The sequence below is a fragment of the Pangasianodon hypophthalmus genome, chromosome 17, assembly GCF_027358585.1.
Source record: "Pangasianodon hypophthalmus isolate fPanHyp1 chromosome 17, fPanHyp1.pri, whole genome shotgun sequence".
Taxonomy (NCBI): domain Eukaryota; kingdom Metazoa; phylum Chordata; class Actinopteri; order Siluriformes; family Pangasiidae; genus Pangasianodon; species Pangasianodon hypophthalmus.
Window position 1 is genome coordinate 16,349,867 of NC_069726.1, and position 13,081 is coordinate 16,362,947.

Consider the following 13,081-nt stretch of genomic DNA (forward strand, 5'->3'; position numbering starts at 1 on the left):
TACTTAATGAATATCTGCCAAAATGAAGATACTGCCAGTACAGTGATATCCAAGTAGATTAAGATCTGGCTGCAGGCTGATGTGGCTTTTCATAATGTCAGAGCTACATACTGTCCTAAGAGAAAGGACACAGTGTGGAAAGTCCTCTCTGCACTACAGGGAATCAAATTCCCAGTCCAAAGGCAAAAGGAAAAAGTAATTAAGCAATGCTTCTTATCAACACTGGTTTCAATCTTTGTGAGTGACAGCAGTAGCAGTAGCCTCTAGTAAGAGCACTTCTTTCTTAGGCCTTTAGGGGAAGAAAAAAAAAAACTATTTTACACAAAACGGCCCAATTTTGTCTGTGTGTGAAGAGGGAAATTTTCTTGACAAAGGAGTCATGGCTTTGCCAATTTCACACAACTTTACACAGCACATTCAGCACCTGTGTGAAGGCCTCTACCATGAATCTTTCAAAAGCGACTGTCTAGCAAACTAACAAGATGTGGGCGTGAAATATTGGCGTCTCCGTGGCGCATATGTGTTCTATTGAGATGCAGCCAGAAAACGTCAAAACCGAGATTCACCACCCCGTGAGTATAAAGACACATGAGCAAGCTCTATGGAGGCAAAAAGAAGAGCTATTCTGAGAAGCCGTGAGTTCATTATACAGATAAAATAACCAAAAGATTGATTAGAAAATGATTATTTCTTATAATGAAAGAAACTGTTACAGCTTACGAAATCCTATTTTTTGGTCGATTTAAACAATGTATTTATATAAAATGTATAATTTGGGTGACATGCAGTGAATGGGACATGAACAGCGGAAGTAATCTCCACAAAAACTGGCAGTTAGAATGTGAAAATGCTGAAGGATATTATGAATAAATAATACCATGAACTAAATGGTTTCTTTAAATAAATAAATAAAAAACCACAGCTCCTTAGTGTAATGTCTGTCCACTCGGTGTGGCAGGAGTGGCAACACTCCTGGGCAGTCCTATAATACCAGGCTCCTATCTACTTGAATATGAAGAGACCCATAAACCCATAAGAAATCAACAAGGCTTGAAATCACGGTTAAAATCTGACAAAACTGTAAAAGTGGCATTGTCTTGTCTGAAAAGTTTTTCATAGTGTTGGGCTTCTGGTAGCCTATCACCTTTCTAAGACACTGTATGTTTGTTTGTTTTTTTATATATTAAACCATATACTTTAAGAACGCAAGCCATTCATGACAGAGCGTCTGGAGGTTTTGGAGGTTTTGAATGGACTTGTCACTCTAAGGTCCACCTTCATTCACACAAAGGAATTACAGATGACTTTACAATTATATTTATTCATTTGGCAGATTCATTAAGCTTCTGCTTAATGAATAAAGTGAGGCAGAAAGTTAAAGCTTAATTTAATTGCTTAAATGTTTTGCTTAAAGCTGTCTAGCCACTGTTTCTTTTTTTAAAGTGTCAAAAAATCTGAAAGTAACCAAGTAGATTCATAGAGTTGAGTTCCTTTATGAACTGCTGAATCACCAAACAGGGAAAAAAAAGAAGAAACTGCATGTAAAAACAAGCATGGCAGCATCGATACCATTTTAGCAGACCAAGTACATGTTTATTTGGTACTCATCGTCACCGATAACAATACTGATACCACAATGAGTACTTAGTATTAATCAATCACAGGCGTCACAGAACATTTTATTTAGTTCTGTTTATGTCTTCCTGGTTTAAACAGCAACCCCAAAGATCTCACAAGTGTGTGTTCATGCACTTAGGCTACCAGGCTTGCTCTTCATAACATTAGCTAGCTGAAGTGCATTAGCTAGTTACATTAGTTAGCCGAGTTAGTGAGCGGTTTTCTTTCCCCCATTTCTGTTCAGCTTTAAGTAAAATATGTTCTTTTCATTGCATCCCTACTGTAAAGACACTTAGAAGTGAATATTAGCATGCAGTGGTGAGGAACATACCTGTCCATGTAGGTCACTGTTCAGCAGCATTAAAGCACATGTAAGGCAATGCACTCCATCTGCAAAAACAGATTTATTCATGAGTAATTATTCAGCCACTGCTTTGTCGGGTGGCAGGAGAACAGTCCAGACAATTGCCACACTCACAGCTTGGGGCACGTACTTCTAAATGTAATTTTCTCCCTTTTTTTTAAAAAAAAAAATGCTGCATTTTAAATGGTGATATGAAAAACTCTAAACATGTAGATCTCATCCATCTCTCCACTGGGCCAAAGTGTAACGCCAGTTCCATGGCAACAGTCTTAGCAACAAGGAGACCGTTTTAGCTTTTACCATCTACTGGTCACACAGGCTTGTTGTTACCAAGACGGTTGCTACGGGGGAGACATGACACTCAGGCATCAAACATAGACAAACGATACAGAAGGCAAAGACGCTGACATTAAAGGCTGATTTCATTAAATGTTCTACAGAGAAAAAAAATACTTCTTTCCAAAACTGTTGTTCTTTTTTTTTTTTACTCGTTTAAAGGGCAAACTGTTGGAAAGGTTATCTCTGTGTGACCTTCTCCTGAACCTCTGCTCGTCTTTCAGCTGTCATTTATCAGCCTGAGCTGAGTGAGCCTGATAATGCCCAGTTAATGGCTAATACCCCAAGGGACAGTTAAGTTGATCTGCTGCTAATCTATAGGCTGAGTGGGAGGGAAGGAAGCCGTTGTGTGTAAAGGAAAAGGCTGAGAAATTGAAAAACGCTCACTAAATCCATGCGGGATTCACAAGTGAAGATCGAATTTCAGAATCCCTAATTGGTCCTCACTAAATAATATATATAAAATGTAAATAAAGCAGCTGTTAATCTTAAGACTGGCTTCCAAGGCACAGATGAATCCTCTAGTCACTAATCATTAGTGTTATCACTAACGATGGTACAATTTAGACCAAGCTAAAAAAGACCCTTTTAATGGACAATGGAATGGATTTTTAACTGGTCTGGGAATTGTGTATCCATTAGACAAAACTGTACTTACAAAAATCATTTTAATAGGATTTTAAATAGTGTAGTACCTTGTGAGGCGAGGATGGTGGGGTTACATTGATAGTACCTATTAGAAAAGTGGATTAAAACCCGCTCTCGTTCCTGGGTTTCACCCATTAGTGCAAAAGCTTTGAGAAAGGATCTAAACAGGGAAAAAAACAACAGAATGATCAAAATTTGTAATAACCACAATGTGCAATCCTGATACAAAGCATTAACAACATTAACACTCTGTGATCCTTGCATTATTTTTGGACTACCAATAGCACTGCTGAATTCTGATTGGTCAGAAGAATCTGCTGTTGTTTAGCAAAGAAAAACTTCTCTAAGATGAAGAAGATTTTTATATAACATTTGTGGAAGGAGTCTCCAGTGTCAGTGCTTTGTAATAGTCAGTAAGTTTTCAGACACATAAGAGTCTTCATGACAAACAACTTGGCTCTCTTCGGTTTCTTGGTCACATGACAAGGTGATTTTTTTTTGCCTTATTAATTTCAAAAAAGAGGAAAGAAATAAGTAGAACTCAATGCCAATGGTGTGGACGGGGATGCCTCCACCGCCAACAAATCTAGTCCTTCTTGTTGCTAATTTGTATGCCAGAAATAGCCTTAAAATATACTTGTACCATAAACAGGAAGTAAGCTATTGAAGAAAAACTATTTCACACATTTGACCTTGCTATGACCTTGACCCTGTTTGGATTAATTCCAAAATCCAAAATGTTTATCTTCTGGCTACAATGATAATTCCATATAAATCCAACAAACATTCAACCACTCGTTCCTGAGATACCTCGCTACCGAGACTCTTGGATGGAGACACAGAGGGATGGACAACCCGTAAAACATAATGCCTCCAGTATTTAGTAATGACTGTTTATAGCTGCTATAATGCAAGTAATAACAAGGACGGACTTGTTTTGAGAATGTTCCGCAACATCAACTGTAACTATAAACGTTAAAATGCATGTTGTTCATTGTTGTTGTTCTTTTGGCTGCTCCCAGTAGGGGTCGCCACGGCGGATCATTGGACCGCATGTTTGATTTGGCACAGGTTTTACACCGGATGCCCTTCCTGACACAACCCTCCCAATTTATCCAGGCTTGGGACCAGCACTGAGAGTACACTCGCAGTGGGTGGGTTGGTTCCCTGCCCGGGAATCGAACCCGGGCCACGGCAGTGAGAGCGCTTGATCCTTAGCCGCTAGACCACCAGGGACAAAATGTCATTCATTTATAAATTATAAAATTTTAATCATTGGCAAATTACCGTGGTGTAGAAAGCAAAACAATTCAGAATGTGATTTTATAGGAAAAATAATCGACCTTTGGATGTTAAAAGTAACTCTGTCTTGTGGCAAACCACATCACGCCACCTACGTCATTAATTATTTTCCTATAACAGCATGCCCTGTAGTGTTTTATTCCTTACTGTGCTCTAGTTAAGCGGTTTTAGTCATTAACTGGAATAAATAAATAAACAGACAGAATGAAAGCACAACATCACATGATTTCAATACGATTTCTGTTTTGTTCATATATATATTTTTATATTTCTACTGTTTTTTTTTTTTTCAACAATAGAACTGTGCTGTGTAGTGGTGTATACCTGAGCGACTGGTCCAATGTCATCCCTGTGAATTCAAAGAAAGTGAGGTACTCTTCGGCAACCATCTTGCTGAAGTCATTGCTGTAGGCAGACAAACAAAAAGATTTATATCAGGATCAGGTGTAAACACACCGCACCCACTCAGCAGTGGCTTTTTATTATTTCCACCACTCTAAAATGACATTTATAAGAAACAATCCGTAGTTTATTTGAAGGTTGATGCTGGCTGCATGAACACTGTATCGGGTCATGGACTTTGATTTACTGCTTATTAAAGACAACAAGAGAGAAATCAGGATATAAGGAGAGAAAAGGAGGAGGACTGGAGGGAGGAAAGAGAGTTTGCACGAGACATGACAACAGGCGAGAGTGAGAATGAGTGAGAGAGAGAGAGATTTATATAAACGCCTACACAGACTTCCACTGCACCAAATCAAACTCATGACATCAAGCATGGAGGGAAGGGACTGATGGCTATACAGGAGGGTGGCTTTGTCCTCCAGACCTCTACAGAGGATGTGTGTGTGTGAGTGAGTGAGTGAGAGAGTGAGTGAGAGAGAGAGAGACAGAGAGAGAGATGGAGATAGAGCAGCTGACTCACACCAGCAGGCGGATGGAAAAAAAATGCATTTTAGACCAAGTGTGGGTTCATCATGTTACATGTGCATTTTGTTTACATTTGTAATCAGTGCTCAGATCCATAATTTTATTCCTTTAAATCATAAGGTGGTGAATCCAATCCTGAGATAGGTAAGGGTTTAAAAATTATAATAAAAATACTAAAATAAAAAATAAACTTACCCACCCATGACTACTGAAAAGCTCACAAATTAAACAAATGTGTCTCCTTGGCAACAGAGAGCACAGAGCCGCTTGGCGTTCTCTCATAAACATGACTGAAACGCTTTTTCTAAAGTGCAAGGCCACTCAGACATGAAGGAGAAGTCAGTACGAGGATGTAGTGTAGAAAGATCCTTCACTGACAGAGCTCAAAGACCTTTGAGATAAACAGGTTTGAGAGACTGAATAATTGACCATGAGGATGTGTATGGAATGCAGTGAACAAACTACTATCACTTATACCACACTGCTGTCCAATTCTCAAATCTGATTGGTCACACGGTGTTGGTTAATTTTTTATAACAGCAGATTAGACAATAGCAGCAGCTGCAAGGCAAATATCAGGTTTATAACAATGCACGTGTTCCAATATGCTGTCATCATCCAGCCATTCCTTCAAGTTTTCCACTGCAGCAAAGGCAGATAAGCTTTAATACTTCCTGGTTTATTGGTAACATGACAAGCTGCGTTTTTGTCTTATTAACTTCAACAGAGAGAGAAACAAGGGAGGCCAGTGAGGAATGACTGATTATAGATGCTATACCATGTGATCTTAGAACTAATTCGTGGAATGAGTCTCCAGTTTCAGCCTTTTTGTAAAAGTCAGGTGAAGCTGTTCCGACACAAGAAAAAAAAAAAAAAAAAAAAAAAAAAAAAAAAAAAAAAAAAAAAGAGAGGATGACTCTATTATAAAGTGATAACAGGAACTAACTTGCTTTGTGGACGTTCCACAATAATTAATGCAACTGTAAATGGATTTTTAAAAAAAAAGTACAATGAGTTGATTATTAAAAGTTAAAATTGTACTCACTGGCAAATTGCTGTTGTATAAATGAAATAAAACGCCTCAGGAAAATGACTGACAGCGCGCCACAACAGGTTTTACTATAAAAATTCAATAAAAACTAAATATACCACTATTTCTTTTCCACTACAGAAAATTTAGTATACTGATACCACAGATAGTTTTCTTTAAAAACTACTAAACAATTATTATTATTATTTTTCACGGAAGCACTTTACAGTTAATCTGTTTCACACAAAAATCACTTACACTGTACATATAAATACAATAAAATCAATCCTAAAATAAATAAATAAATAAAAGAGTCACTTTATATGTTAACATTTCTGGTTTCAAAAATAAATTTCTTTTCTAAATCCAATTCCAGTTCATGCCTGATATCCGATTCTGATATTCGATTCATCATTTTTCGCTGGTATCGAGGTTCAGTGCCACCTCTAATAAAAATAGCTACTGGAGCATACAGAAAGCATAAAAAGGATACATTAACTGACTTAACGAACAGGACAGAATAAAATGCCCTCGAGCAAGACTAATCTCAAAATAAAGGAAATTTTCAGGCTGAAGATGGATAACCGATATGTAAGTGTCAGGTTCTTGTTTACACTGTATGGCTGTATTAATTCAGAAGTGAACACCGTATCATTTCCTCCTGAGCCGAGTGCTGAAGATCTGAGATAAGCAGCTGGTGCCTAAGCACAAGTTTATAAGCACAACAAAGCTCTTGCTTAGATTCTGCTGCTGTGATATCAGAGATCACGCCATCTTTAATTCAGGTTTTGTCCTTGGACATTTGTCATCGAATAAGCAACTCTGTCTTACTTTTTATTCTTGGAAACGAGGTTTTCTTACTGCAGGCTGGCAGAGGCAGTAAATCAGCATGCAGAGAAAATCTTTTGATGAATCCTACTGAAATATGGCTTTGGGAACAATATTAGAAAATGGGTAAAAACACTGAATCATTAATCAGTCTGCTTACTGAAACCTAAGGGGTTTTACATCACTCACATATCTGTGGGAATTCTCCATCTCAGCCCCTCACTTGTGCCATAATAAATTTTGCCATTGACCTATCCCTACTAGGCCTAGTCAATCTATACACAAAGCTCTGCCATGTGCAATAACCTTCATAATTGAGCATTGTTTATTATAAAACAGTGACAAGGACACATAACTACTCAGCTATATGTTATTCATGTATGTCTGGCGTATGATTAAATAAATACTACTCGATATTACTCTCCTTTGAATACTTGAGTAACTGGACTTCATTGCTATGCTTTAGAAGTATTCTGACGTATTTACACTGTACCCAAGTATTACTGAAACTGAGTACTTATACTCTTACTTAATTACTCCTTACATTTTTATTTAGATCTTCAAAGTACTTGTTAAAAATCTTGAAGGTTTCTTCTTCTCTCAACTGGATGCTATTCCATCAATCCAATGAGCTCAGCAGCCAATCAACTTCATCTGCATAAACAACTGTCAGGAATCGCGCCAATTTGTCATTTGAGGTAATCTTCGCATGCTACATCATGTATCTGTGTGCATCTGAAGATAGATAATCCACCAGACTGCAGTGTGGAACTTGAGGATGAGCGCCCCGGGCCCTACCTCAGTAAAATGTTCCAATATGCTGGCGTAACAAATACTCATAAAATGAGGCGTCTCCTTCGCCTCCCTAGAAGTCATGAACTCCATCTAATCTGAAAGAGCATGCTAAGGTGAGTTTGGCTAATTTGCCTAGTTAGCCTGTTACTTTGCTAAGGCCAAGTTAGACTAGCATCAACTCCAGTAGCTAACATTTTCGGCTAGGCAGGACGTCAAATTCTAGCTAACAGTAAATGTTGGGTGTTTACAAGATATTTTACGTCTGATTAATTCATTAGCAAGCTATGTAGTGCTAGTCCTGCATATGACCAGCAAACCTACAGAATGATATTTAGAGGCAAAACGATGTAGCTGCTTTAAAATGAAAATCATCATCTAATAGTTTTAGATATGTAGTTTAACATGAAAACATGATATTAAATAAATTTCATGAGTAAAAAAAATTACATTTTAGCTTTTAATATTTGATTACATTTAAAAGTAGCAACTGTTTTACTTTAACTTGAGTACATTTTTGGCTACATACTTCCACTTTTAATCGAGTAAGATTTTGACACATTATCTATAGTTTCACTTGAGTATAAATTCTCAGTACTTTTCCAACTCTTGTTCACTAGCAAGTTTTTTTCCGCCACTCCTGTTCACCAGGCAAGTGCAGTCTCCAAAGTTTTTATTGTTAAGCAACTTAATTACCTAAGCTAAAAGTGGCAGCAAATATAACGCATGACAAGCTAGTTAGCTTAAGTTCATTAATAGTAACTAAGGAAAACGAGGGACTACTTGAATTCCCCGAGAGGGGATGATTACGTGTAGCCACCGAATATGTTTCTGGCGTAGAACACTGTGTCTGAGCCCTAGTAACTAGTAACTAGTCAGTAGCTAACTTTTCAGAAATAAGCTGTGGTTTCTCTTATTACATTCCAACGTAAAGACATTACTTGAATCTTACTGAATGAATATTCATTTTTGAATTATAAAGTTCTGCATGACCTTCTGTTATATATATATGTATATATATATATAAAATAGAAATGTTAGGTAGAACTGTATAATTCGAATCCTGGACTGTCTGCGCCCTGCATGTGTGTAGTGCAGGCAGAGCGATTCAGAAACTAGTGCATGCAGTAGAGCATGCTAGTTTCTGCCTCAACATGCTTCATGCCACACGAAGCCTGTTACATGTTACACATCAAATGAAAACTACTGTTGTGTTAAAGTCAACAGGGAACAGGGTTTTTCTTTGTTTGTTTTGAACTGAACGGGGGGGGAAAAAGTGATGGTACACTAGATGGTAATGTCACTGGCAGAAAAGCATGTGATGGTAATTTTTGGGCAACTACAAAAAAAGAACTGCTAGCCCAGACACATAATCTGTTTGTCCCAGGAGCCCAGGCTGCTGATTTGTCCAACCAAATTATAAAAAGATAACTGTTTCTGAATTTCAGTAGACCATGCTAAAAATTTGGCTTTCTATGGCAATGTACTTCATCCGAACTGCATTGCAGTTCAGTAGTCATTACAGATAAGTCAAAGCCAACCTTAACTTCATTCTGCAATTAAAAGCCAACTCATTCTTCATGCAAGTGAAGATCAGCATCAAGCAGAGGAAGCAAAAATGGCTTCATTTTTAAACCACTGTATCCTTCAAGGCTTTTCTCAAGGCCTGAGTCTCATACCCAAGCCTGAATTTCACACTCCAAATGACACATGGACATAAAAGCTGTTGACAGTATTTCACCTTTAGGTTTTATGTGAAGTGGCATGGTGATTGTTTGCCCCCTATTAAGACATCTGAATATATAAACAGAAGAGTAAAGAAAGCAAAGACGTGTACGAGAAGAAGTTGAAGAGCCTGCAAAGCGCACTGTACTGATTTTTGCTCTAGCAAAGGGTACAGGTTTGCTGCACACATAAATGACTTTGTCCAAAGTCACTGATATAATATAGAACATATATGTGCTGTGTGTGTGTGTGTGTGTGTGTGTGTGTGTGTGTGTGTGTCTGTGTGCTCCTGAACGCCGTGTGTAGCACCTGAGTAAGGCTGGCTGTATGTGAGAACATCTTGAATGAGTCAAAATGTGTCAGACCAGCAGGTGAGACACAACATGTTGGCGTTTGCCTGCTCTTGAAGGTGACTGCACTGCCTGCCGAATCTAAATGTCACAGTGAACTTGATGGAAAAAAGTGTGTGTTTGTTTTTCCCATCTCCTCACTTCTTGCCCAGGTGCTTGGCTACGTCAGAGCGACGGAAGCCCTCCAGGTGGTAAAGGCGGCGCGCCAGGCGTCGTGCTGCCTCCTGGTCGCTGCGGTGCCCGTTGTTCAGTGTGTCCGTGCTGTCCTTCTGTCGCTCGGTGCTGCCCATGTCCAAGTCCCAGTCTGACAGCACGTCTTTCAACCCCTCATCGCTGCTACAGAAAGAGACAGATAGGAAAAAAACAGAGAAAAGGAAAGTAAAATCATTCATTAATCCTACACACTGCTTTGAATGCAACTCAGAATCAGCTGGTTTAATTGAATTAATATCAGGGACTAATATCAATATCAGTAAGAAAATGATAATTAGATTAGTAATTAGATGAAAAATGGTAATACATTTTTATGGTAATCAGATTTTTAAAAAAAAAGAGATAATGAGGAAAATTGTGCAACTAAAACTTCAAAATACACATATATATAATGATAATCTTTATCTAGCTATATATCATTTTTCTTGAGTATGCTTTAGTTATAAAAGACAAAAGTCAACATGGATTATATAACTAATAATGGATTAATTAACTATAAATCTATGAGAATTAATATAAATTACCAAACCCCTTGAAAAACTCCTATAGAGCTTGTTTTCCTAATGTTCTCTGAAGTGTTTAAAAACAAATGTTTAGGGCTGATATAAGGAAAAGCATCTTACACTGGCAGAGTGGCAAGGATAACGCAAATAAAGTGTATGACATAAGTCCACTGACTCTTTCTGCACCATTGTAAACCCAAAAATGCATGTGGCATACTCTCAACCAGACACAGGAAACAAAAATGCTAATGCTCATTTATGATTATAGAAAGCATGTATTCCAAGTGAACATATATGTTATTTATATTTCTCCCAACTTAACACATTGCATTTACATTTTCTCATTTTGCAGATGCATTTATTCAAATCAACTTATAACTGTGTTGAGAAGATGAAGGTCCGAGGTCTTGCGCTAGAGCCCAAGAGCTTGGCAATGCGGGGATTTGATCTAACAACCTGCTGAGCAGTAGCTCAAAACCTTCAGCACTGAAACACTGAGCATGCTACAGTATATTGAATATACACTACATGGCCAAAGGTTTGTGGACACCTGACCATCACACCCATATGTGCTTCCTGAACATCAAATTCTGAACATCTTTTCCCTTTGCTGTTGTAACAACCTCCACTCTACAGGGAAGGCTTTCCACTACATTTTGGAACATGGCTGTGGGGATTTCGCTCATTAATCCACATGAGCATTACTGAGGTCGTGGACTGATGCTGGGTGAGGAGGCCTGAGGTGCAGTCAGTGCTCCAGTTCATCCCAAAGGTGATCAGTGGGGTTGAGGTCAGGGCTCTGTGCAGGCAGCTCAAGTTCTTCCACACCAACTTTTTCAAACCATGTCTTCGTGGAGCTTGCTTTGCGCACAGGGGCATTGTCATGCTGGAACACGTTTGGGCTCCTTAATTCCAGTGACAGAAAATTATAATACTACAGCATACAAAGTCTTCTATACAATTATGTATAGAACTTCCAACTTCCAACTTTGTGGCAACAGTTTTGTGAAGAACCACATATGAGTGTGATGGTCAGGTGTCCACATACAGGCATAGAATACAAGCATACACCACAAACCCACACACACACACACACACACACACACACACACACACGTCTACCAATATTAAAGTTGTGAAGAAGCGCTTTGTGAGGAAGCATGCAATGTTCCAGCTACCAAAATAAACAGGCTCATCTCCAAAGATTACACATACACTTCTATCCTGTTTACAGAAGTTACAATGCTTTGAAATGGAAACCAGTTTATCATCAAACAAAAAACTGTCAGTTCCAGCCATCACTCTCATCAACCACGTCCGGATCTATACTCTCCAATAGCTTTGACTTTATTAGACGTTTAGGACTGACACACACAGCTGTTAGAAAAAGTGACTAAACATGATGTAACATGGAATGATTACTTGGTTTGAGTACTGATTATGTGTTCGGGGTGGGGTTAAACGCCATACTGCGGCCAGCCAATAAGACATTTTAGCTTTACTTTTCTTAATTATTGTCATTGTGTCTATCATAATTGAGTCATTCATACTCACCCAGTTTGACTAAACAGATATGCTGTAAAGCCAAATCCATCATAGTGAATTCAGGAAGTGGCAACTAGTGGCAGATTAAGTTCACGTGACAATACTTCACGCCCGATACCACAAATCAGCAGAGAGAGATTTAGAGAATTTAATTATGCCCACTTTAATAAATTCAGTCCGTCAGCCAGTAAGACTATTCCAACCCCAGACACACACACACACACACACACACACACACAGCTCTAATCTAGCCAGAGTGAAAAACTAATCAGGAGAGTGACATTATGCAACACTGGCTGTACTTTTAATCATGGCAGACATCCTGCTAACATGCGGGGAGAACTGAGCTCCACTGAATGTCTTTGACTCGGACATTAAGACGTGACCTAATGATACATAAAATGCAGCTTAGTCAAGTTGTTAAGGACGAGGCTCACTGGCATAGCAATGAGAAACAGAGCAGGAGTAGTGACACCTATCTAACGTGAGTACAAAAGCGACCCAAGCCACTTCATCTCTCAGTGACAGTGGGTCAGAATTACTCAGCAAGCTTGGGATAATAAGTGGAAAGGCGTCAAAGCCATTCCTTAAGATCAGAGCTCGAGCGAGATGATAATTATTCAGACAGAATTTTGTCCCCACCTGAAAGAATGACTAGAATAAAAGCGAAAGATGAGTGCTGCGATGGCTGCATTTAAGTGTCTGTCAATCACCTGTGAAATGAAGGTGGGCTTGATTGGGAAGCAACAAAAGGAAAAAGAAAAACCTCTTCTATGATTCAGCAATACGTGCAGTGTATTATGAGCGGCGGTTCTGGGCTGAAAAGCCTTGCTCAGAGAAGTCAGAGGAGATTAACCAGACTGATAATCACTTTTACAACAGTGGTGAGCAGAAAAGC

At 38.6% G+C, this 13,081-nt stretch overlaps 1 protein-coding gene across 13 annotated transcripts in view; it reads right to left on the reverse strand.

Moving 5' to 3' along the window:
* The window catches only part of psd3l (pleckstrin and Sec7 domain containing 3, like), a 127,865-nt gene that overhangs the window by 57,155 nt on the left and 57,629 nt on the right, over window positions 1-13,081 (reverse strand). For 11 of the 13 annotated variants that reach the window (XM_034312732.2, XM_034312731.2, XM_034312733.2 and 8 more), the window contains 4 exons: window positions 10,064-10,258; window positions 4,592-4,672; window positions 3,013-3,125; window positions 1,949-2,007 (listed from right to left, as the gene is read on the reverse strand). In XM_034312732.2, coding sequence (XP_034168623.2) covers window positions 1,949-2,007; window positions 3,013-3,125; window positions 4,592-4,672; window positions 10,064-10,258 — 448 coding nt within the window. The remainder of the gene's footprint in view (window positions 1-1,948; window positions 2,008-3,012; window positions 3,126-4,591; window positions 4,673-10,063; window positions 10,259-13,081) is intronic. The other 2 variants (XM_034312734.2, XM_034312740.2) reach the window with 1 other exon arrangement.